The sequence below is a fragment of the Orbicella franksi genome, chromosome 1 (assembly GCF_964199315.1).
Source record: "Orbicella franksi chromosome 1, jaOrbFran1.1, whole genome shotgun sequence".
NCBI lineage: Eukaryota > Metazoa > Cnidaria > Anthozoa > Scleractinia > Merulinidae > Orbicella > Orbicella franksi.
Genome location: NC_138145.1, coordinates 24603204 through 24629363, shown reverse-complemented (window position 1 = coordinate 24629363; position 26160 = coordinate 24603204). Strand labels below are relative to the sequence as shown.

Below are 26160 nucleotides of genomic sequence, written 5' to 3'. Positions count from 1 at the left end.
TAGATTTTGAGAAAAACGTGATTGAATCTACCAGTGCCCAGTCTCTCCTTAGGTACTCGGTCGTTCATTTTAGCCATTTGTTGACGTTTAATCGTTCAAGTTTCACATGGAATGGTAAAAGACTTAAGTAAACAGTAAATAGAGAAAGGAAAAACATCTTGGAACATTTTTCAAAAGAGTTAGAAGTTGGGCTGTTTTAATCTATCAAAACTGTAGTAAGCCACCTTTAATAAAGGTAATTTTGTATGACGCCAAAATAACTCAGAATGCCGTGACTGAGCTCCTTTAAACTGAACTGAATTTTATTTCCGACACATATGTTACAACTTGTGACATAATTTAAAACTTTCAAGTCGCTAAATCGAAAGAGAATCAAAACAAAGAAACTTAGCACTGATGGTTTTGTAATTTAGTCTTTAATTTCTCTACCAGCAAGTTTAACCAGGCTGTTTTCGTTCCACAAATTAAAATTGATGGTGTCTTTGTCGCATGTTAGCACTTGTTAAATCCCGATTACTACAAGTTTATTTCTGCCCTCGTTAATGAGATTCATGTTACAAAAAGCTGTTAATCTGCTACTTCAGTGTTATATTCTACTTGAATCAAACTCCCGTTTTACTTGTACTAGCGATTCAAAAAGACTGTCAGAAATCAGTGGCTTGTTTCTCGTCATCTTCTCGTACCACTAGCTTCTTCTCTAGCGCTCCAAGTTTTCGTTGCTTAAGGTATTCTTTCTTGCAGTTGTTTATCCCTTTCCCACTGCTCAGACTGTCGCATGCGCTTTCAACTTGTGTGACCCTGGTCAAGCTGATGGACAAGATGTCGACTACCACAAAGATCAAAGACTTCATGTCTGATGATGTAAACAAGAGAAAAATTGTTCATGAACAATATGTCATCTAGAAATACCCTGATAACCATAAATGTAAATGCTATTAAATTTTTAAACTGTAAATGTCATAAACTGATTTGATCATACATATAACAAGGGTGACCATAAATGTAATAATCTAACTATATGATCGTTAAAATTACTTAAACGTCTTTAGTTACCCAACAAAATGATAGGTAGAAAAAAGATGCATAGATTTTCGCATCCTAGAGGTCTATAACTTGAGAGCAGGTTCAAATGTGTGAGTTTTGCACTCTTGAATGCGCTGCTATCTGGATTATCTCTTTGGTGCGCGAGCGAGTTTACGAACGACTCGCGTGGCGGAACGAACGACGTGGGGATGGAGAGCTTAGAAACTAGAGCCTTCATGGTAAGAGGCGCATTTAGTAAACGACTTGTTAAATAAATGCCCCAACCACATTAAAAATTTCATGAATGATCGGAAAAGAATCTCTAACTGAATAAAAAATAGTTCTCGACTACTTCAATTCAATGTTAACCTTCGCACGACGACGTTAAAAAATTGACCAGATTTGAATATGAAATGAATGAGACCAGAGGCAGCGAGAGCCTGCTCGCGGGCTAAGAGGTCTATGATGATACAGGTACATATGGTTTCTAAGACTTCTTTCTTATTTTTCATCCGGAACGTTCCGCCAAACTTTTAGCAGAATTTTCCGAACCCTTTAGACCGCACGTAATAAGAGAAAATGTTTACCAGAACATCTCTTGAGGGCCAAACTGATAAGTACCTCACGTCATTATTAATGCTACCACGATTTCTTTTCCGCCATTATTCCAAATTGCTTTATTACCTATCTGTCATGTCGTGCAAGCCCGCCACTACTAACACCCTCTGGTTCATATTCGCTGTAGTCTAACAAAGGAAGGAGTGAAACTAACATTCGATCGCTCACCTTGTCTCACCTTTGGATGGCTTAAAGATGTCTCTCGGAGGAAAGTGTCTCACTTGCAGCTCAGCTTTTCACAACTGGTTTAAAAGATCTTACTCACGTTCTTTTAAAGCGGCTTGACTGGAACTGTCAATTAGCTGTCAAACGAACTCCATCTCGACATTTAGGCTTACGTAGTGCCTTGCGCAGTTCACGTGAAGGCAAAGAGCGCCTGCGCACGAGCACCGTCAGCGTATTTTCCTTTGACCGAGTACAGCGAATCGAAATCGTTTTCTTTTGCAATTTTCACAATCGTTCAAAACATTTCCAGCCAAAATAAAGGAAAATTGCAAAAACAATTTTTACCGACTAAAATCCCTGTCAAGTGTCAACTTTTTCGGGGAAAACCTTAAGGTAAAGATTGTTAGTAAAGGTTGTTATGCAAAAGTAGTTTACTACGACAGAAGGTAAATAATTTAAACAAAGAAGGCCGGACTTCAGGTTCCTCCTTTTCCATAAATTGCATAGAACTAGCTGACAAGTTTCGAAATGAAAAATGCGTAATAACAAGTGCAACAGATACAAAAGGTGTTCATTATGAGAGATATCAGGTACAATTTACGGGTCCAGATAACTTTTTTTGATAATGAAAGGTACTGATAAGTGACTGAAACGGGTCAATAAAATTAGTTATGGACCTCATTAAAGGGACTCGGAAGCTCTCCATATATTTGTCGGGATTTTGGTTGGACGTCTTGCTCATCTCCAACACTTTTTATACGGAACGTTACGAAGGGAAACAAAACGATTTAGGTTAGAAAAGAAAGTACTTCCAGGAAAGAAATAGTAACTGGCCAGTTTTAGATCAACGAGGTCAAAACCTTATCGGCCTCTTGCAAACAGCATTAAAGTTTCTCAGGCGGGCCAGATCTAGCGATAATTCATCACAAACAACTGATCTTTAACGAGACCGTTCCAGAAGATTATATCATCTAATCCTGACCAAATTCTAGCTGAGGTACATGTCAAAATGGAGTCTCTAGTTTCATGCAACACTAAGTTTCGATCTGGTATATTTACATTACATGTACACGAATCAAAAAGCGCACACGAACTAATAGTTGATCACAATGTTTGGCAATGAAATGGAGAACTCAATGTCGAGAATTTTGTTTTAAAATTTAATAATACGGCCCCCTATATGTGATGTTCAGTAGCTCAGCGGGATTACTCTTTTTGTGCCATGCCTTGCATAAAGAAAATACGAGAAGCAAAAGATTGTGCAGTTCTTAGAGCCAAATCGTACACTATAATATAATGTGTTGGACAAACGGTGGAGAGTCAGATTTATTTCTTATCTCGGTGAGCTGACGTTTACGAGACATTTTAGTGCAGTGCCAGATAGTAGTGCAGTTCGAGGTTGCGAGGGTTCAAGATAGGGAACAGTGAATTGACTGAAAAGCGTGTCCAAGGGTGAATGTTTTGAGTTCGAGATAGCAAGGAATTCGAGATACCGTAGATCCTCGAATTAGCGCCCCCTTCGAATAAGAGCTCCAGTCTACCGGCCAAATTTTTTTAATTAGCGTCCCCCCACCCCCGGAATATTCCAACCGAAATTTGCCGTTCCATTTTGTCAAACCGGTTCATTACCCTACTTCTCTTTACTTATGTAGGGGATTCGGAAAAGGATTAAAAAGATGTTAAGAGCCATTCCTCTTGGTTGGCCCGGTTGGGTAGGAAAATGTCATTCCATTTTCCCCGGGTATTCCCACTGGTTCCTGACCGATCGCTCCGACATTATGGAAAGCACCCCATATTTGCGATTTTTGCGGTTTCCTTCACGACCCGTGAAAGAAGTTCAAAAAAAGTTCACGCGAAAAAAGCTGTTCCTACACAATTGCTGTATTTTCCGCAAAGGTTAACGCTCCTCTGAAGACGAAGAATATTGATAAGAAAAGGAAACGATATTAGCACTCCTACAGAACACAAGCAGATATCAATTCATCGTAGATGGTTCTTTTCCAGAGTAATCCATCGCAGCCGAAAAAGAGCTCGTTGCAAGCAACTGAGTAATAATTATAAAGCCGAGAGTTAAACAAGTTTTCCAAATGAACATTGTGTTTCTACAACCTTTTCGATTACGTGCATCAAAAACATCTCCTATTCGAAAATCAAAATGAAATACCAGAAAATCCAGAAAATCTGAATCCGTAAAATCAAGCCCCCCGTATACACCTCGCGCCATATGCTACTGCAACTGTTTTCTATCATTTTTCTCGTGGATGGTAGAGAAAGGAACAATTGAGGGTCTCTTACACACACAGGAGTAGTTTCAGAAATAACTGTGTGGAAAAACAGATTTTGCCTGTTCAAAATAAATGTAACAACTTGTAACATGGATATGTATAAAAATGCACCAGGACTGTGAGAAAAAGCTGGTAATAGTAGGGAGAGTAGGTACGGATTGGCGGTGTTCAGAAACGGCTTTCTTTATTAGATAGCCAACATGTCATCGTTGGCTACATAAGTCCATGTTTCTTATCTCATAATGGCGGATGTTTTATGGCCGGAAGGGCGTCTAGGCAGCTAAACACACCCGAGAAGCCGGTCTCTTCATAACCTCATTAAATGTGTACTCCATTGTTTTGAAAATTCAAGGATACAACTTAACCAAAAGATGCACAATATACTCTACAAGCACGTAGTCCACTCATGTTTTATTTTCAAGTCACGTTTCGTTTATTTTGTTGAATGCTTAAGGATTAATTTCCGTGCATGCACGATAACGATATATAGACCTGGCTGACGTCATAACTTGGATGGAACACGCAGCTAATTGAGCGTTAAACACTGCTTACTGTTGTGTTTAAATATTGATGAGCCTCGGAGACCGAAGTTCAAAGCTCGCGCTTGAAGCCCTCCTAGTGTTTAAAATATGTAAACGACACAGTTAAGACTGATTTCCATGTTCCTACATTGACCATTTTGCCAAAGAACATCCGCTGAAAGATGTAGTAACTAACGACGGGGTTCTTCCATTCGAAGTAGCATTCGTCGTGTAATCAGGTTTCTTTTAACTCATCAATCCCTTTGTAGCGTGGAACAAAAGCCACGTTATGTTTGTAAAAAACAAAACACAACTCCATTTGAATACAACCCGTTAAAACTAAAAGCCATCAAACTTTACATAATTATTGCTGGTAATTGTTCGCTGGTTCGCTGGTTTGTTTTCTCTTGTATTCCGTCTCTGTTATCCTCTTTCTGGCTTAAGCAGACTGTCTGGAAAGTTACTCTGAGGAATTTACTGTTCTTATCTTTTTCCTTGCGGCATCGTTTTTGGTGTGAAGTACTCTCTTGGGAGGAAAACCAGGACGGAAAGGTACTTGGTAGCCATGGTGTTGTGTTAAGAGTGTCGAAGCACGACGAATGTGTTCGCTAAAAAAACCATTCGTCATCAATCATAGTAAATTATTCGCATACATTGAAGGTTTGTAGAAACCAATGCATCGGGCGAAGAGAGACAATGGCACATTTGCGCTCTTTTTAAAGGTGTTTACTCGCAGAATTGATATGGCAGTCTTTGCATAACATTCAATGATCATCTGTAATAGTAATTGCTAAATGAAGTCGTCGTGTTTCTTTCATCGTAATGTACAGTAGCTCATATGCGACAGAAATGTGATCGTTACTTTTGATTTTCAGTGCAAGAAAATAACGAAACAGAGAGAAGGACAGTTCTCATTGAAGTGGTTCAACTTCGTTGTGTAAATATCATCTTCCAACAAAGGCGTGAGTATCATATTTTAGTTTCTTGTTTAGATCCTTTGTATGCAATAACTGCTTTTTCTCTTAAAGTGTCGGTCCTTGCTATGTTTTCAGAGTCAGCTTGTGTATTGCTCCTAGCGGTATAATTTTAGGATAGTATAAACAGGGTAGCGGGACGTGTTTTGTGCAAAGCTTTATGTCAGTCCTGGATAACCATTTTCTCAATGTTAGCGCGTCGTAAAAGCTGTAACCGAGATCTTTTTAACGAAAGTTTGCTTGTAAAGTTTAATACAAAGTGGAACGACATTGCACAAACATTACTTGATAAGTTTTACTTTAGTTTTCAAACTGCAACGTGGAAAGATTTGTGGGTCTGATAGCAACGACAAACCAACGACATATGACAGATGAATTTTGCTGTCATAAACGCTGGCAGTCGGGCTTAAAACAGGAACTTCTATCGAATCTTAGGCTTGCGTGCAACACAAACCGCTGAGAAGTGCCTTCAAAACATTTTCACCCTTGATCTATTTGTATTTCTCACTTATGTTCAAATAAAGGTTAGTTTGGAATTCTGTATGAAACCCGGAATTTAGGCGAAATTGGACACCCCTTGTAATACAGACAGACATGACAGCAAATTGAAATTTGTTGAAAATGCATAATTGTACCAACTCAGTGTAAAATTGAGGCTAAGGTCTACCGTGCGTGAATTTCATGACAAGTTAGCAAGTACGAAATTTAATTTTGCACTTAATATAAATGACAAAGGGGAAACTGGTAATTACTTATACGAGGCGGGCCAGCGCTGCATGTGAAATGTGCGAAACTTCGTCAATTAACGTAAATTTGATCAACTTTTTCAAAGGAGAACTTGCCTAAGTTTATGCCTGGCCATGTTTTAAGGTATAACATTAACAAAATACACAGAGGCCCTTTGAAAAGATCGATCGTGTAAAACACAATCATATTTTGAGTTAAGCAGGTTATTTTATTTAACGGCTTAACACCTACCCTGCTTCAAAAACGTAATGTCAAGGCGAGATTGGAGACCAAATTCAATTAACTGAGAGATATGTACTCCCAGTATTGTAAGATTAACAATAGCAAGTTTCAATAATTCCTTTCCACCTGGCTACAATTTGTAATCTGCACAAGATTCCATTTCGTTACGACTCTATTTGTTGCCTTTGTCAGTAATTGTTGGTTTTCCTCCAAAGTTCGCGCGTTCAAATGAATACACAACAGTGAGGAATATTAAAAAGTCAATTGAGCGCCAATAAATCTTCTTCGACTTTACGTTAATGACTTTTTAACAGCGTGGTATTCTTTAGAATTGTTTATTCACTTCACAGCGCTTTTTATTCGTAGTTTTAGTAATATTTAGTTGGAAGGGAACAAAGGAAACTCCAGGAACCGCCAAGAATGTATTGACAGTTGTACATCTGTGATTGGCGCTTGAGCAGCGATTTCACGCGCGATAAGATGATCTGTTTTGACATTTTCAGTCCCTGGTTCCGTATATCAATATTACTTTTCCATTACTCTTTGAAAAGATTTTCAAAGTTGGTTATTCTCTGCATTCTATTCACCAGGGGCTCCTCAATTTACAGTTCTGTATAGAAATTGTAAGTTGAAATCTGTTGATGCTCAAAAGGAGCAATGTTGTTCAGTTTAGGAAAATGAAGATGGAATACGAGCTGAGAACTTAAACGCCTTTCGCAAATTTTTCAGTGTGTTTCATTGGAAATATATAACTTCCATTTGGCTGATGGATCAAAATAAAAGTCTCTTTTCAGTCTCCTTTACAGCTGTTGTTTGTGGCGACTTATAACAACAGCTACTAAGCTAACCATGCACATCAGGTGGAAACCTATCAGAGGGGACTGGTGACCTAGACAAATAGACGAATCTCCCTCCGTGTTGGAATACGATCCCACCCCCTCCCCCCTCTCATTTAATTGAGCGCCTGTTGGTCCGCCACTGTTACGTTAGGCGATTCTAATTCTGTTACATCCACATATTTTGATCATTGACAGTCACAGAAGTATGCAAACGTTTTTTTCACTGACGCGACAGAAAAACGAAAAGAAAAATACGGTTGGACACCGCCCTAGGGCCAACTCGTTATTACGGCCACTGTTTTAGCTTGAGCTAAACTTCAGACAGTTTGTCATCTCAAACTCCTTTAAATCCAACCATCTCGGTTAATGTGGCCAGCATTCACGAGTGGAGTCACTGAGTGAAATGAAATGTTTGATGTTGTGCAATTTTTATAATGAAGACAAACAACAGTTACTAGTAGTTCTTGTTGTTTTATATTTACAATGTTATTTTCCTCGAAGATATTAGCTTTTTAACTACTTTGTAAATTCGAGATAAAGTAAAGTCATATATGTATGCATGTGCGAAGTATTTTTTCTTGAGCTAAAAATATGGTTTAATTAGGCTAGAATTTTGTGAGTATTACGTGAAGTGTTTCCGATCTTTCTTGTGCCTGTGGACAGGCAGGCTTGGAATTACTGAATGCTCTGTACCGCTGTCGAGTTTAACCTGTTTATAAGGAACATCAAGCCTACGCTTGTCAATAGGTAGTTTAATAATTCAGTGCGTGGACGGTTGGCGTCTGCGAAAAAGGTGACTCTTGATTTTCGGTTCGCACGGTAATTTACCCAGGTGAAAATAAGCGACATTAGCTTTGCCTATTAGAAGTTGAACACACCAAGGCGGGTTATGTGAGTTGTGTCTACCACCAATTTGGGAGACTATTAACTGTAAAAACGTTAAGTATGTAAGTGATATGTCTTGTGTGGTGCTGCGCTGGTTGTAGGCTTTGAAAAGGCCATGTTAATGGAAAGGAGATTAAAGTTTTCGTGTGACACTTAGCGCTTTTGTTATCTAATATTCTGTCTTTCAGTGAACTATTCCAACAATTTTGAATGTTAAAGAAAGTCTTTATTAAATCACCTAACGGAGTAAACAATGTATTCCCCGTGTTATAGATCCAGTGGCTGAAGATATAGATCAGTGTGTTTCAGAGTTCTTTGTTTAAAAATTGACTAATATATCGATATTTGCTATCTCTACCATTAAGACAGAGAAGCTTTTTTCTTAGATACAACATGAATTCATATATATAGTTCAAAAGTCATATTTTTATAAGCGTACGTATATGCCAATCGTTTGATTTTGCAATAAAATTTTGCTCGAGAAAATTTTTTTTTTCGAGTGCTAGAATTTCATAGAAGCTTCCCTTGAAACACGGCAGTTCTTTCAGTCGGACATTGGCCTCCTTTAATAGTAAAGATAGGTCAGGTTTCTAATGGGCTGCCGGCGACCTTTGAAATATTTATGTAAAAATCTCAAAGCTAAATTAAACTTACGATTCATCAACAGCTGAACTGGTAGCCTTTCGATAATGCCTTATAGAGGTGTAAATTACCATCCACCCTTTTCTCGACCGAATGAAAAAAATAAATGGTTTTCTTTTACTTTTAGGTGGTACCGTCTTGTTGGGTGTAGAGTACTTTTAGAATCTGATAATGGAAATTTCCAGAAGTTTGGAGTTTATCTTTCTGTGTTTCGCTTGGACTGCGTTTCTTGGAGGTACGTTCGTGTTTGAAGTGACTGTGTTGTAATTAGATACAGCGTACGGCCTTGTTGCACTGATTACGTTTAGAATGTACTGTTAATATTGAGTATGGTACCTCGTACGTTAACGGGTTAACGACTAGAAAAAGATATACATAGAAAGCGGCAAAAATCCATAGCAAAGTCATTTTTAACTGCGATGCATAAAGCAGCGTCCACATTACGCCGGAGACATTTGAAAACGCAGCTTCATTTCTACGATTAGGCCTACCTTCCACACTAATCCGGACCGACTGAAAACGGAGCTTGAAAACGCACTACTAGCCGGAAGAATTTGAAAACGCCGGCTTTGCGTTTGTAGTGCGGACAGAAAACATTTTGAAACCGGAGCTTTCCGAAAACCATGACGTCTGTTTAACCGTGTGTACCGGCGTAGCGTGGACGTAAAACATTTGATGCGTTTTCTAAGTGGAACCTCCGTTTTCAAATTCCTCCGGCGCAGTGGACGGGGCCTTAAAAAAGATATACATAGAAACAAGCAAAAATCCACTGCAAAGTCATTTTTAACTGTGATGCATCAGAATGATTGTAACTCGCCGTAAAACGTTTAATTTATAAAGCCCTTTAAGTGTTTTGTGGCGTGGGTTACTGCGTCACAAAACCGCTGTTTATCTTTTCTTTTTATTCACGGGAATATTCTACACGTTTTGTATCTTTCCTTGCCGTCTTTGGTATACAATAAACCGTTTAAACCTTCCATTAAAAGTAGCAAACAAACAGCATTTGACACCGATATTATCAATCAATGATCCGACCGATAGTATTGTAATTTACAAAACCTGCGAGGCCGTTGTGATAAGACTGTAGTTTTAACCTTTGCTTTTCTCAATTACTGCGGGTATATTTTATCAATTTTATTAAGGCAATAAAGCCTCGGGAATTTTTTAATAATTCATTGCATTTATCTTGAGTTACGATATAAAAAGTAGCATAGTTTTCTCTAAAAGGGGTTTCAGTCTAAACGCTGCAGGGTGATCATAATTTAATTTGGTCCTTCGCAGTCACGAAAAGGCTAGCATTGCTTATAGCCGCTCAAAAAAGTGTGTATAATAAAGGCATTTTTGTCGAAATGAAGAAAAAACCGCCGTTTTTATTCCAGATCACCAGTTCTCCTCAAATTTTCAGTGAGACATTGCTTCTCTGGAACCTCTCTCTTTTCTTAAGCCCGTTGTAAGCACTACCTGTAATGGTTTTTTAGGGCTAGGGGCGTTGTTGTCACCTGTTATCTATTGTTTAAAGAAACAATGAATTAACTCGTTTCGAGAGTTAGTGGGTGAGCCTAAATTTGCCCATTCTATCGCATAAAAGCCTGAAACTATTAATAGGGGGCTTAAGCTGTGTTGTGACATTCTCGCTAAATGTTGCTACGCCGGCAGCATATTTAGCTGACACCTGCAAAGGTGTCCTACTCGCAGGCTGTGTACTGACGGAGAGGTGCAAATGGCGTGTTAATGAACTCTTCTTCCCCCCCCCCCCCCTAAAGTACCCGCATGACATAAGACCCCAAAATATTATATCTCCAAAATACACCCCATATCAATTCTCAAGTAAACAGTAGCGATATAAAAACATGACACGTCGGCGACGGCATGTCACCAAATTTTTTTATTGCAAACTACTACAAGAAATGTAACGTTATTTATAGAAATGAAATTGTGAACTGACTACATTAGAATAGAATAAGGTGTGGAAAATAAGACAATCTGCTTAACTAAGTGATCAGTTTGGCTGGAATGGAGTCTGTTTAAGTGTTTAAAGTTGGTCCCGTCTTCCTAAGTAAAACCAAAACCAAGAGAATGCCTTTTGTTACACGACTCTCGTGGTCTTTATTTCTAGTATCTCCCAGGGTTATGAATCCCCTTCGCATTTTTTTCTAAAGGCGTTTTAAAGAGTTTCTGTTTTTCTTCTTGTTGGCTTAAAAGCTGTGTCCTCTATTTATTGACCGCATATTTATCCAAATGGACTGTCTTTTGTTTTGCCCACGAGCGGCGTTGTTCATTGATCCGTTCCCTCGCCTTTTAGAGCGTTTCATATGTTTGAGCAGATGAAGAACTGTTCTTTGCATTGATTAAAATTCTCCTCAGCTGTTTGACCTCAGCTTTAAATTGAATAAACGATCCTTTAGTCTGTAACATCCAGCTTACTATTTGTACAGTAAATCATATAGGTTTGTTTCATGCTTCGGAAACCAGGAATAGTTCGGGAAGTGTTTGGCCCAGATATATGTCCCTAGTGTGAACTCTTCTGTAGTTTTGGTACCCTTCGGTGACACGTAAGACGAGCCTGGTCGAACAAATGATATCAATTTCCTTCCTTTTTCCCGCGTTTGCTCCAGGCTAAAATACTCTTGGCGGAACCAAACAGAAAATAGCTTAATTTAGTAGCAGCTAAAATTATATTTAGAAAACCCGTGCCGTTTTGGCAGGGGTGTTGCGGGGTGTTTCCGGGGCTTTGTCAGGTGTTCCTCGTAGACGTGAATGTCGTTTTCTATTCGCTGTCTAAATTGTTTTAGGTCGGTTAGACTTCCTATCTTACTTCAGCTGCAGCCTTAATACTATATGTAGTGAATTTGGTGAAAGAAATTTTTATTTTGTCAGTTGTGAATTGTTTTTAGGAGGATTTGATGTCTGAGCAAACTGCGAATGCGAGACTTGACGCACGCGACATCAATCCTGTTTGTTGGCGAGAACATTGGCACCCTTTTTTCGTTAACTTTGTTTGGGAAAATCCAATTACAATGTGCAAAGGTTGTCCATGAGTTTATATAAGAACCCTTTCTCTATTAATATGATCATCAGTCCAGTATATTTTTAACTCAAGGAAAAGTTCTAAACTAACATTATATCGTAGGTTGCAAAGTCATTGACTCACTGAATATATAGGTTAACGTCACTAACGTGACGGTAAATAGAGCTTATAGCATGCTTCGGATACCGAATACGAGCACAGTAAAATAAGATTCTGTAGATCTTTTATTAAATTGGGTTTAAAAGGGTTACAAAGGGAGCTGTTCAGTTCCCTTTGACAATTAGTTCAAAGGAGAACCGATCGCAATGGTTTCATTAAATATTTCATTTTAAAAAAGACTCGGTGATATTTTTACTATTTGGGAGTCAATGGTTATTTTTGATTCGTTTCTTTGCAGGCTGCCATGCCAGTAAATATGAACGGGCGTTGTTGAAGGAGCTCTTCCACTCCGACTACGACAAGAACGAACGACCTGTTGTGAACGACTCAGACGCGGTCGTTGTTGTTTTTGGTTTAACGCTCAATCAGATCGTGGATGTGGTAAGATATTCTGAACAGCTTTACATTCAGGTTTTCTTCCTCGTTCCGGCGTAAAAATGACAAAGTCGCTATTGTTATGTGGTTGAGATTTTCCATTTTCGACCTTTTCTCGCAGCTGTACTTTTGTACACGCCAATCCATGTCTGAGAAGGGCTGTGGCCTTGCTAATGGTTAATGTGTTAGACTCTGGATCGAGTGGTCCGGGTTCACGTTGCCTGGCCAGGCTCGTTCTGTTCTGTTCTCAGATAATTTTAAAAAGGAGGTACCTTATGGCCAGCGCATCTTAAAAAATGGCCATTGTTTTCAAGTGTATTGTTGGCAATCCATCTTAATCTTGTGCATTCGGAGCCGATTGTTAATTCTGGTTATTACTTCTCGGATGATTCTGACTATTGTTTTCAGGTTTTTCTCTTCTGTTTGAAAGTAATCTTGTACATCAAGTGTCGGGAACTAGCTCATTTAACTGTCACAGTCCCTCGCTCTTTGGAGATTATCCCTCACGCCTTGGACATTGTCTGTTCCCCAAAGCTCACAGTTTTCCTCGAGCTAAGCTTTGGGAAAACTGTTCGGTTCTCGGAACAGATAATGTCTGCGGACAAATATCCGAGCATATTCTCGCACCAAATGGAGGCTATTGTTTATATAACCCTATTTCCAAAGCTTTAGTCCTGTGTATGTTTTACCACACCATATGTATAGCACGAATTAAAATGCTTTAACGGACTGAAGGTATTCCTTTGCTCTTTAGGATGAAAAGAATCAAATTCTAACAACTAGCGCCTGGGTAAGGCAGGTAAGACCTATTAACATGTGCTTCTATATCAGTTATCTGTAAAATAAAAAGATTACAATAGGACGGTGATGTGAAAGAGTACAGGGCTGGTTAATAAAAGGTCATCTTTGCACGCCAAACCTCATCACCTCCTTTCTATCTTTCATTGTATTTCTTAACTTTGATCACAGTTGAACACGAATTTTCCTTCGGTGCAAACACAAACTCAGTCTGAGTGTTGTCACAGACCGTATCATCTTTTGGAGTACTTCCGAACTCTAGTCTACGTTACCTGTTCAGTTGGAGAATAAGACACATAATCTTCAGTGAAGGATTTGAGACATGTTCTTACGACTGTGTCATAGTCTTGTGATCCTCGGACGTGCAGTAAACACATATCGTAGAAAGAAAGGAGACGGTGAGAAGTATAGAATTTAGTTAGCAACCAGGAAGATAGATGAAGGCGACACTGAAGTAATACGCACAGATTAGGGAATGAAAGCGATTAAGGAAGCAAGAAAGAACACAGAGACACACAAAAGTGCACATAAGAAATAAGGAGTTGGTGAAGAGAATATACATTCAACGAAGTTAGCAATCATAGCACAGTACCATCTTGGGTAAGTATCGATATTTTGTTGTTTAGTCAGTTGCGTCGAGTTAGATTCACGTAACAAGGCTGTTTTAATTTGAGGTTTAATCGTGCTGGATATCTGTCCTCAGATTTGGAATAATCCACTATTAGCATGGAATAGCAGCGAATATGGTGGATTAACAACAATTAATGTTGCTCCAAAGAATGTTTGGCTTCCGGATATTGTTCTGTATGAGAAGTGAGTAATGGAGTTTTGTGTATCCAGTACTTATTTACCCATCCATTTTGTTTTGTCGATAATGCATTTGTAAAGGAAAGTCATTTCTGACACCTAAGATTCAATTTTAGATGCGGCGATAGAGAACTTCAAGATGCTAGGTCCCTGAAGGCTCGCCCAGAAAAAGAGCTCTGTTTTTGTCCTCGCAACGTATTGCGGAAAATTCAAGTAAATTGAATTCGTGCGTCATGAAGTAGGGACAAGATGATTTCAGTTTTCAATGTCGCGTCGCGTACCCTTCTCTTGCAAACTGCCCCCCCCCCCCCTTCCTTCCCTCCTATAACAGAAATGAGCCAATATATATTGTCTTCGTGTGCACCAGCTTGCTTTCTATCCCCGCAATATGTGTCCTATGCGTACACACGAAGGGGATTGTCCCCTTGTGTGCCGACCGTAAGTCAATTTATTAAGATCTATTCTTGTCTCTTCTCATGTTTGAAGAAGCCAATTAAAACACTCGGTGTTAACATTAACCATGTTCGTTTGCAGCGCTGACGACGACATAAGCTTTGGCGGCAACTTGGACCGCCTGAACTTCAGGGTTGTTCTTCATCATTCGGGAAAAAATGTATGGCTCTCGCCGGTCACCTTCAAGAGCAAATGCCGCATCGACATTAAGTACTTCCCATTTGACACACAGAATTGTAAAATGAAATTCGGATCGTGGACTTACGATGGCTTCCGGCTGGACGTCACAAATGAGAGCATGTCCGCTGACCTGGGAAATTACATCGAGAGCGCAGAATGGAAACTTGTTGGCGCTCCGGCCCGGCGGAATGTTTTGAAGTATTTCTGTTGCGAGGAGCCGTTCCCGGATGTGACGTATACGATCATCATCCGAAGGCGTTCGCTGTTCTATATGATGAACCTGATATTACCGCTGGTCATCATCACTGTGTTGATAAATGTATCCTTTGTACTTCCAGCAGAATCAGGTGAGTTAATCTCGTTTTCTTAAAGGTTCTGCCACTATATGGTGGTCTCCTTTGCGACCGTTAAACCGGGTGGTTGGGAGTGGACGGGAGGGGAGGGTAGGGCAGTCTACCTAGCCTTCACACAGTCTTTGCTTCAACACGGTGAAAGCATTAGTTTAACTAAAAGAAAGGTTTGAAAATTGCTTTAAGACTGTTTTACACGGTTTCCGTAGGGGACTCCGTGATCTATATAGCATATACCAAATCAGTGGAGAGTGCTTTTCACGCATTCTTATTGGCTACTCAAGCTCGGGATAGTTTTGTGCTGTCCACCTCCCAGCTTGCGAGAGTTGTAAGCAAGATGGTGTCTTGGTTTCCTACCGTAACAGGAGAAGAAATTTTAGCAGTATACGAAGCAGCTGCCCCTGCTAACTAAAAATGAACAAAAAGTAAAGTAAAGAAAAGAAAATAGGTCAATATTTAAATACAGATTGTTACCTTACCCTTCACAGGTGAACGTATTTCCCTCACAATAACCATCCTTCTGGCCATGACGGTTTTTATGTTGGTGGTAGCGGAAACAATTCCTCCATCTTCAGATGTGGTCCCACTCATCGCCAAGTTCTACATGGCTGGAATGGTTGAAATGGCCGTAGGCCTGGTCTGGACGTGCTACATCCTGAAGTATTACCACTCTGATGTCATCGAGATGCCAAAGTGGGTCCGAAAATACGTGCTCGGCTACCTCGGCCACTTCTTTGGAATTAGCATGGAAAACCTCAAACGCATTCAAGAACATTCTAATCTGCGTAAGGATACGGGTCGAAAGGCCACCATTCAAACGGCTTTGGAACCGGTTGGTAGAACACACCAAACAAGGACTAAACTTCACGTGTCGAACAGCCACAACAACAACCCCTATGACAGTCATTATAGACACCTTAGTTCAACGGCAAACGGTTTTCTGTCCGTATCACCAGCGCTGAACGCGTCGGAAATCTCTTTGAACCAACAGGACGGTTTCCAAGATCCTGTTCTACAGCTTGGCGAGAGGATCCTGGAGCGAGTTGACACACTTGTGGAGAACTCGGTCGTCGACGACAGGATCAACAATCACAAAGAGGAGTGGCGGATAGCAGCCATGGTCATGGATAAACTGTCACTCTGGGTGTTTGGCATTGCTGTGCTTGTCACTGTATTCGGATGTTTCTTGCAGGCGCCTGGTTATGTTGCGTGATCGGTGCACGTTACCAGGTTCAGATTTGAGAAGAAGCTCTTCTTAATTTCGGGCGTCTTGGCCTGCTCGGTCAAGTGCCGAACTTCATGGAAGCTCCGCATTGGCTTATATGAAGCTGTTATTGTGTTGACTATTTGGAATAACTTGGATTAGTATGCAAATAAGCGGGACATTTTGTGAATGGAGTTAAGAGGCCCTGCATCTTTGAAGCTTTTTGTTGTTATACGTGGGACACACCGGTCGTGTGCTTGACTTGTTGCAGAACTATAAAAATGATGGCACGATTTGTTATGTCATTGGCATGATTGTACATCCCAGCATTTAGATATTCATATTTACCACGTTTAAGTATTACTTCAATGAAACTGAGTCGTTTCAGACATTTTCGATACGCAATTCGTTGACACTAAAGCAACATCAACGAAGCAACAACAACGGCAGCAGCAATAAAAACATATTTGATTGATCACGTGTGAAATAGAACTCGATATTTTGTCATTGAGTTAAGGGGGCTCTGCTCTCCGACGTTTGTTGTTATACGTGAATAAGCATGTATAAATGAGATGACGACTCTCTATATCGAAATCATGAGCTGTACATGTACATCCTTGCATGGTAACAAAAAATCGCTGTTTATAAAAATCCAAAGAATCAAACGTTCCTTGTTACAAAAATATAAATAAGTCCACAAACAGTGGAGATACGGCATTAACCTACAAATATTCAAATTATGTAAAATTGGCGAAGGGCATACCGTTAAAAAGCCATCTATTCATGAGACATCGTTTGAAACGTACCGTTCGTATTGCGGGAAGAGTATAACTGTGGCCTCTGTTCCGCAGTAGTGTAGATCGTGTTAGTAGCAAAAGGTGGAATTCACAGTTCATGTTTACTTTACCACTTGTCTTATTGAAAAGATAGTCTCGTAACTGTTCTGTCATTTCTGAATTTTAATTTATATATTTTTTCCCAGCCCAAGTTGTTAGCTACACCATGCTGTCATGACATGTTTTGGGAAGCTCAGGGATCTTTTAACGTGCACTTGGTCCCAAACAAACATTATTTCGAAATGCAATAGAGTTCAAACCCAAGGAACGTTTGATTCTTTGGATTTTTATAAACAGCGATTTTTTGTTATATTATAAATAGGTAATTACTGACAGAAAAGGTAGCCCTTCGTGTATGAAAGCCTCCATATACGTTCCACTGGAAATGGTATCCCTTTTACCTGCCTAAAGGAGACCCACTTTATCCCTTTTCTACAATCTTGGATTGATTAGCATGGTTGAATGACTCAGTCTTTTGGTGTGTTTGTTGGAAATAGTGTGAAAGGACCAAATGACAGATTTCCTTATCCTTTATGAAATTCCTGCAATTTGGTATACCCCCAACCTGAAAAAGATTTCCCTTTCGGGCGGAGCCTCCTCGTGTAAGGAGTACTTCAAGGGATGCTCGTCATTCGAAAGTAGAATTCGGATCCCTAGGGACCCTACCTACGATCGCTACGAAACAGTATCACCAAAGGGATGGAGTTTGCTTTATAGTGTTCTCGTTCGTGCAAATGCTCTTGAGTTATCCGTTCATCGCTCCATAAATTGTTTAATGCTATTTAACATGTTTTACATTTTTGGAATACTTTGGTCAACGGTGTCTCATGACTTTTGAGTTGAACACAATTTTTTTGTTCGGATACTGTTACTTGTCAGAAAGTGGGCAATAATTATATGTGGTACAAGGAAGAGGTGGCAATTGAACAACTTGAAAACAACTTGAATAAGTTGTGTGGCATTTCCGTTGGTTTGTCAAAAGCCGGCGACAAAATATAGGAACGCAGATATCAAAGGTATTTTTGAAATTCACAGTTATCGTAACGCGGATTTGGTCCCGACAAAACCTCGATTTCTTTCCAATTGTTCTTTCTTTTGTAATGTGTAATAGAAATGATACGAATTTCTTTCAAATTCATGCTTTATAACTTTTAAAAATAACAGCCATTCTTTGCTTTCGGAAGTACGTGACTGCGGTCGTTTTTGCTTTGTTCTGGGACATTCACAGCATCCGATTTGATCTATAAATATTAAGGACTTAACAACCGTTTAATTGGCAAGACAAGGATGTTGATCCCATGTTCAATGGCCCTGTTTTTTTCTGTCTGTGTCGGAAACCACAGAGGAGAGAACAGAAACGCCTCACTGTTAATTTTCTTCTGGCTGACGGCAACACATTGCTTCCTGTGTTGTTAATACCTAACTAGTTTTACGAATGTTCTCCATTGATATCATTTATGTCTGGGTAATCCGTTATCAGTACAGACGTAATTACAGCCGTAAAACCAAAACAGTATGAAGTGCTTAGTTTTCATGGCACCTGGAACTCTCTCGTGTAACTTGAATGCCGCTGTCTTCATACTGTGACCTTAGAAGAACGCGTAGTAATAGTTTGCGGTTTTTCTCGCTGGATAACGCCAAGAAAATATTGTCTAGCCGCAAAAGCACACTTTGAGGGGTGAGGCCTTTCGCTGGCATTATTTCACGATGATTTTGATCTACATGTATTGAGCTACAAACCGCCAGACGCATGGAAGCTACAAAATGTGCGCACCACGTTTTTCGGCAGCGCCCATCACGTTCATTGTAAATGTTCTTTATCAACCTTATACAGTAAGCGAAAACAAGAAGCATTTGAACTGTAGTTAGTTAACTGAACTGACTCTCCATTTGCTCAGTGGTTGGGAGCCGGAAGCGTGAAACTTTCATGACCGGTAGAATTGTGTGCGACCTAGACCAAACATACAATCGTTTCTATACTCAGTTAACTAACATATTTCTGGATGAAGCAGTTGTTTAATTCTCTTTTGTGCGGCGTCGCAAACCAATAGCAAACCAATAGTCCACAAAGTCGCTCTGATAATCTTTCGTCGTTCCTTTATTCACAATGCCTTCCGGCAAGATAGGACACTTGTCGCGGTAGTTTCCTTGATTTTGTACCAATCTTCTCCGAGATGCTAAACGTATTTACTTCGTTTAACTGTCGGAAAACCAAACTGTTGTGATGAAAGTCGCGATGAAAAGTGTGTTTCCTCGCGCTTTGTATCGGTTACGAAGACACCCAGACCTTAGTGTTTTGGGAGCGGGGCTGCCGCAGAGGAGAGAGCGTTCGCCACCCACCAATTTGGTCCGCGATCGATTCCGGCCCGGTGCCTTTTGTGATTTGAGTTTGTTGTTTCGCGCTTTGCCTCGCGGGAACCGCTTTGCCCCGAGGTTATTTTTTTTTCTTCTGCCACCATCTGTTCTGCTGTGTTTCTGCTTTCTTTATAGATTTATGTTTCTACCAAGTGGAATTAGCTACAGTTCATCCACCTTTTACGTTTTAGACACCACTCCCTTTCGTCTTTTTTTTCGGGTAAATAAGAAGTTTGATTCGTTGCCAAAGGTGGAATAATTCAGATACAACAACGACAACAATTTACAACGGCATTCCCATGCAATATATTGATATTGTCGGTAAAGAAATGACCATGGGAAATTTATTTGCAGTCCTTGGCACAATACTAGTTTATTTTTTAGGTTGTGATTGTTTGCTGACTAGCTAGAGTAAGGGTAACTAAAACAGAAACTACAATTAAGTGGAGTAGAGGCCAGCGCAGGCTTTAAAATCTGAAGAATATTCGGTGGGAAATGTCGTGTGATGTAAAGACAGTAACCTGCAGAATTCACTGAGTTTCAAAATACGAAACAATTAAAGACTCTCGAACTAAAAGAGCCGCATTACTGATATCATGATCTAAAAGTGTCAATTTTTGCTTGAGTGGAGTTGCAGCAACGCAAGTTGGAAATATGAAAACACAATAGACAATACTCCGCAGAAAAAGAGCGTTTATGGTTTTTTCTTCTGCGAATTGGAACTGGGGGTTCCTTAACTGGCTTGCCTAACTCTCGTTATCAATGAGGCACCTTTCCCTTCCCAACTCTCCGGGTTGCAGTGCTTCTGCATCACATCGTGTTTGTCTGACACTTGGATCTCTATTATCCGGCTTTGATTCTTTGGTGGGAAGGAGGACGGGTGTGTCTATCGATAGCAGCCGTTTAGAGCCCCAGCTGGACGGAAACGCTCACGGGTACTCGACTCACCGCTTTGTGGGTGTGGGTTCATTTTCAGTTTTTGTACCTATTTTGTATTTCTTTTCCTTTCTTTCTGAAGGCACTTCGGGAGAAGACGGATACGGACTGCCCATAGTCAATGATATGAAAGATGTTATGTTTTTTTCCCGTTATTTGGGCGAGTCTCAGGTTGAATTAAATTACGCTTAGAGTCCTTAGACTTTGACCGTAATCGGAAATCTGCCGAGTACAACTCATAACGATCAGAGAGAAAGCGTAAGTTTCTAAGTTATGATAAGTTGTCCCCTTGAGCGGAGAGGTGGTATCACAAAAATGGCCGTTTCTCGCGTTGGAAAAGATAAACAAAATGAGTCATCCTTTGTCGCTTGGACTACTCAAAATGACCTTTTTTACATTATGGAACTATTGTTGTCTTTGTGTCCAAATTGCATGAGTACAAAACTGCTTCAGTTGTCTTTGAGTTCAGCAATAATTTTGAAGCTGGGTTCAAAATTTACCATCTGTCACGGTCAGCGCTCCTGCCATATGTTCGCTGGATTAAGAGAGCCACTCGGTTCAAAACCTTTTTTTTCCCCTCAAAAATCATTCTTCGAGAACTCCAATTTAGAGTTGTCTTGTCAGTGGCTTCAACATCATTTTGCCGTAAGGTTGTTCAGATATCTGTCGCTGCACTGGGTGAAAAAGAATAATTCTACCCTGGTTTTTCATTTATTTTTGTTCTTACCTTTTTAATACCGTGGAAAACTTTTATTTTCAGATTTCCTTCACTTTGAAACAATTGATGACCTAAAATATCTTGTGTAGCTCCAATAAACTGGGGCCCGTTTCGCGAAAGCCCCGGAAGCTTTTCGGGTCGCCGCCCGTAAAGCCATAGCAAAATCTCAAACCTTACGATTACAGAACTGTTTTATTTACAAATTCTTAGTATGAAGAGAAGTTCCCTTCATACAAGAAGTTTCAGGCGTATACACTTTTCCGTTTTTGGATACAGATGGACTAAAAATGGCCGGGCTTTACGGGCCCGAAAAGTTTCCGGAGCTTTTGAGAAACTGGTCCCTGGGGCCCGTTTCTCGAAGGTCCCGAAAAGTTTTCGCACCCGGAAAGCCCGTAGCAAAATCTCGAACCTTATGATTACAGAGCTGTTTTATTTACATATTCTTAATATGATGGAGGTTCCCTTCATACAAGAAGTTTCAGGTGTATACACTTCTCCATTTTTAAGATACAGATGAGCCAAAAATAGCTTTACGGGCTCGAACAGTTTCCGGGGCTTTCGAGAAACGGGCCCCAGGGCTCTAGACGACTGTCATGGCGTTATTAATTATCTAACGGTCCTCTCACCATCCAAAAAATCAAAGAGATTGAGGTGTCATGACGACACAGACACCGCAATCTTTTCCAAGGCAGAGAGGAGAATTTCGACGGAGGAGCAAGGTACATGTAGTCCGGTCCCCATTTGTAGCAACAAAAGACGTTGCCTTTAATCCGAGTATTGCAAGTAGCTTTGGTAGATCATACGTTCTTTTTTAGGGGCGGGTGCGAGCGGGGGAAGGGAAAAGAAAGAAACGATCGCCCTCCCCCCCCCCCCCCCCCCACAAAAAAAAAACCTGATCGCAGGCAGAAGGTTTTGGTTTTGGTTACCATTTTTGTCTTTCTGAAATTACACATTCTAAAAATACTTTCCGCTTTAGCTGTAATGTCACTGGCCTGTGTACATCCGCCCCCTCGCCTCAAAAAAAATCGAGGAGGGGGGCGATGTTCACGGGCTATACGTGATTCGAAAGTGACCGTTGACCGTTAGATCGCAGCAGGTGTTCACGCCCTGATCGACCGACCGCGTCCGATCATAAAATCCATCAAAATTTTAATTTGATCAACTAGTTTTCCAGTTTAGACTTCAAAGGAAATACAGAGACACGAAGAGAGAGATGCATGCTAAAAAAACTTAAGGCAGTATTTGCTAAAGCCCGTTAACGTTGGCGCAATCAAATGTAAACGAATGTACCCTGGTCACAGGTCCCTCAGGTCTTAAGCAGAAAAGATTCAAGCCTGCCGCGTGCGAGTTTTTCTGGGCGAACGCTGTATATTTCTTTTTGCGTTCGGGGTCGATAACAGGTTTACGCAACTACATATTATACTTAATGTCAGGTCTGTAAAGAGTATGAAAAATCAAATGGTCTGGCTTTCAATAATTGGGCGCCCCACCCCCATCTTAATCCCGATGAGTATTGAACCTTTTCGCAGGGAAATATTTTTCTCTCTTTGATCGTCGCCCTACCATGTTTATTATAGGCATGGTACGCAAAATCTTCCGGGAAGATGATTAAATACTCCGTAACTGTAGGGTGAACTGTAAGGAAACATTCAGGATTGTTCACCACTATTAATATCTCTTTCGTGGCAGTCGTGGCACACTGCAATGGTAATCCCGTGGTAATTCTGACGCCTCGGACTTGATGACAGCTTCCTTAATTGCATTATTTTGGTAAAAGGTGAAATGCCGCCGACCCATAAATGACTGTATTTGGTCAAACAGCTGGATTCTGAAAGGACACTTGAACTGATCCAGGCGTTTAACGACACCGTTAACAGTACAGGAAGTTATAACGCCTGTCTCTGGCGCCTGTGCATATTTCCATGTAACATAGCAGCATGAAGAGGTCGAAGAGCAACATTTCTTTCTGATTGTTTGGGTTGGTGGGGGACGGGGTATGGGGGGAGGTGGAAGGAGGCAAAGACAGTTGGACTCCGCCCCGGGGACACCGCTGGTTCGAACCCGGTTAATTCGAATTCCCCGTTATTTTGAACTAAAGAACATTCCCTGCTTGTATTTATCCTTCAGTCATTCACTATAGGATATTTCGAACTCCTGTTACTTCGAACAACTTTGTTCTCCCCTAAGAGTTTGAAAATATCCTAGAATAATTCCCATATCATGAATACCCCGGTAAACCCTAAATATCCATGTATGACCCCTGTATACCCTTGTTAACAACATGGCCCGACGTAAATCACTGAGCCCACGAGGGCTTATAAACTCCTTTCCGAACAAAAACTTCTAGAATTGTTTCAGGGACACGAAGTTCTTTCCAACTTGCCTGTTGGTTTATTCTTGTAATGGTGGCGTGGCTTTTCTAATTATTGGGATAAGTGTTAACTTCCGCCTATTGTTGATGTGGTTTCTCAGGCAGAGCAGATGTCTTGTGACGGCATTGCGTACATTGTAATCTGGCTTGAGGTTCCTTGAATTTCGTTTTCATTTGCGTACATGTTAACTCCTTATTTGTTAATGCTAAGGATCAACGTGGATTGGTATTAAAAGATCTCGATTTGCTTAGATACGCTTCTTCAGACTCACCATTTCCTCACAGGAAATTATTGTAGACGCTTTAGACATTCGACAGATATCTTGAGAAAATAAAGCAGCTTTCGGTATCTTCACGTTCCCACGCTGGGGAATGTGCATTTTATTTTATTCTAAAAAAGTTCTGTCGTGAGTTTTGCAGAGGTCTTAGAACAGGTTAATAGTTTCGAAAAAAATGCTCGACTTGACAGCTAATTGTAACCCTTTTATGACTTTTGCGTTTTAGTTCTGAAACAAAAGAAACCAAAACAAAACAAAAGGAATTTTACATTTGCGTAGTCAAATTACACGCGCTCAGTATATTTCCAATTGGGGGGTCTCTTTAGTATTCGACGATGCGCTTCGAACTCTCGCTCAAATATTCCCCGCTACCGCGATGATTGCGAAACAGAAACCTCACTAAACCTTAAACATTGTTTCTGTCGAGAATATTCTGGTCTAAGGAAAAGTGGGGGATGGAGAAAGACTCCATGGATTAGTTAAGCCTCCCTCTAGGACCCTTGAGAAATTTTTAGTGAACCGGTGGAGTCAAAGAGAGCAAGGTTGAAACGTCCATGATGAGTTGAATTTGAAAAATATGTTTGACCCTTCCGTTGAAAGGTCGAAGAAAATTCCTGTCGTTAACTTGTGGGAGGCAACTATATAAATAGTGCGGTTGGGAATTTTTTGTATTTTTTTGATAAAATTTAACTCTTGAACCCAACTGTAAGTTGAGTGGCTTCGTCGAGATAGCGGTAATTCGATTCGCGGGATTCTCGATTAGAATGCTAAATCGGGAAACTACGGAGGGAACCTTTCTGTTTCGTGATGTGAGATATTTATTTCTGTATTTTTTACTTGCGGTCTAGTTATTCCTGTTTTCTTTGTATTACGGAAACAGGCCTCAGCTCACGACGAACGAAAAACGTGCCAAAAAATCGTTCACGACACCATGCTTTTTGACAGGCAGTGCCTTTGTGTTTCCCGCGTTATTTTTACGCGGAATAGCCAGTCTACACCGGAAATGCTATAGACAAAGTTTGGGAATTCTGAGAATACTCTACAGGTGCGAGCATAATTTACTAATCTCGTCCAAAACAAGGGAGAAATTTCAAAATTTAAACTCTTGATTGTGAAACTGAATGATATCTTTTGTCCTAGTTGTTTACTGACCTTTGATGTCCACGGGATAAATTACTACTCAAGGACAGAGTGACGTACCGGAACACAGAACAGCTTGAGTTGATATCGATCTACCAAGCTACGATGCTAGACGTTTCTTATCGTAGTCATTCGGAACGCAGTGCCAAGCAAAGAACATGCACTAAAATATAATTAGAATAGCAGATACGCACACAGCCAGACTAAACCAGCCAGACCTCCAGCTTATTTGCTTGTTCTCGCCTTCCTTTTAGCGTTTTATGTGCCATGTGGTGACAGTTGAGTCTCAAGTAAATCTTGGAGACATGCAAGGTCAAAACAATGAAGCTTTTTACATTTATTTTACATGTTATATTTACAAAATTGTCAAAATTGTGACAAGTCACTAAGGATATTCCAATCTGTCCATCCAACTTAACATTCAAATTTAACAGCGTTACTGAGTTCTTCACCCAGGCAGTTCACTTGACAAATTCTTGTGGTTAATTCACGGATATGAATAAATTCGTTCCCTGAAGAGACAAAACTTTGTGATTTTCCTCCAACACTGAATAACGCTGTCCTTTTCAGCGAATTTTAACCCTCGTGTCATTTTAAAAATCATGAAGTTTGCTGTGGCTTGTTCGACGGTAACACGCTACAGTCTGTCAAATCCGCATTGACTACTTGTAGTTCGGGTAACGCATTCATTTTGTCCAGTTCCATCTCAAGGATGAGAGACGTGAGGGCATCGTCATCGAGAATAACCGAGTCAAATCTCGGGTCGCTTGAGTTGAAAAAGTTCATACTTTGTACCTCGTTTTCTCCATTCCTGTGAACACAGTGCGGGATTGGGTACGCGTTTGAGTAGGTAAAAATGCTATCTTCCGAGCACCTGTATGCTGGATTTCCACTCGTGAACGAAAATGGACCAGGACTTGGAATAGGTCTTGTAAAAGACGGCGTCGTGGTAGTAACAGCGATGTTATTGAGTACCAAAGCCATGGTTTCTGTGTTTATCTTGTGCGTCTCTTGCTGGTGTGTTGCTTTCCTCAGAGGCTACAACGGTATTGTGTTCATGAACTTCCCTTTATACTTGTCACAATTGACAAGAGAGTTATTTATAGCGTCTTACCGCAAGGGCTTTAGGAGGTCAGTTGAGGGCAGCAACGCTTTCAGCCGCGCAGATGGAAACTGAGACGACGAATATTTACGTGTTGAGTGGTAGCGAGAAGGAAGAACGGGGGCATACGTAATCGCTAGTGAAAAACG

General features: G+C 40.4%; 2 protein-coding genes across 3 annotated transcripts in view; both read left to right on the top strand.

The window, feature by feature from the left end:
* The window catches only part of LOC145498172 (tRNA:m(4)X modification enzyme TRM13 homolog), a 30110-nt gene extending 24172 nt beyond the window's left edge, over positions 1–5938 (top strand). Inside the window, exon 14 of the mRNA XM_081478071.1 lies at positions 5488–5938. Coding sequence (XP_081334197.1) covers positions 5488–5500 — 13 coding nt within the window. The 3' untranslated portion in view covers positions 5501–5938. The remainder of the gene's footprint in view (positions 1–5487) is intronic.
* Positions 5492–16975, top strand: LOC145498158 (neuronal acetylcholine receptor subunit alpha-10-like). Of its 2 annotated transcripts, XM_081478045.1 has the most exons (7): positions 5492–5574; positions 9049–9156; positions 12347–12489; positions 13238–13282; positions 13985–14094; positions 14623–15068; positions 15560–16975. In XM_081478045.1, exons 2-7 carry the CDS (start codon positions 9093–9095, stop codon positions 16282–16284), a joined length of 1533 nt encoding a protein of 510 aa, XP_081334171.1. In that variant the 5' UTR covers positions 5492–5574; positions 9049–9092; the 3' UTR covers positions 16285–16975. The 2 variants fall into 2 exon arrangements, with proteins under 2 accessions (XP_081334171.1, XP_081334178.1); XM_081478052.1 differs by lacking the exon at positions 5492–5574 and having other exon boundaries at positions 7136–9156.
* The last annotated feature ends 9185 nt before the right edge of the window (positions 16976–26160 follow it).

Excerpts from the sequence above, each read along its gene's own strand:
- LOC145498158 (XM_081478045.1), top strand. The coding sequence starts at position 9,093 with ATGGAAATTTCCAGAAGTTTGGAGTTTATCTTTCTGTGTTTCGCTTGG. Across the intron at positions 9,157-12,346 it reads TTGGACTGCGTTTCTTGGAG|GCTGCCATGCCAGTAAATAT; the intron begins GTACGTTCGTGT and ends GTTTCTTTGCAG. Across the intron at positions 15,069-15,559 it reads TGTACTTCCAGCAGAATCAG|GTGAACGTATTTCCCTCACA; the intron begins GTGAGTTAATCT and ends TACCCTTCACAG.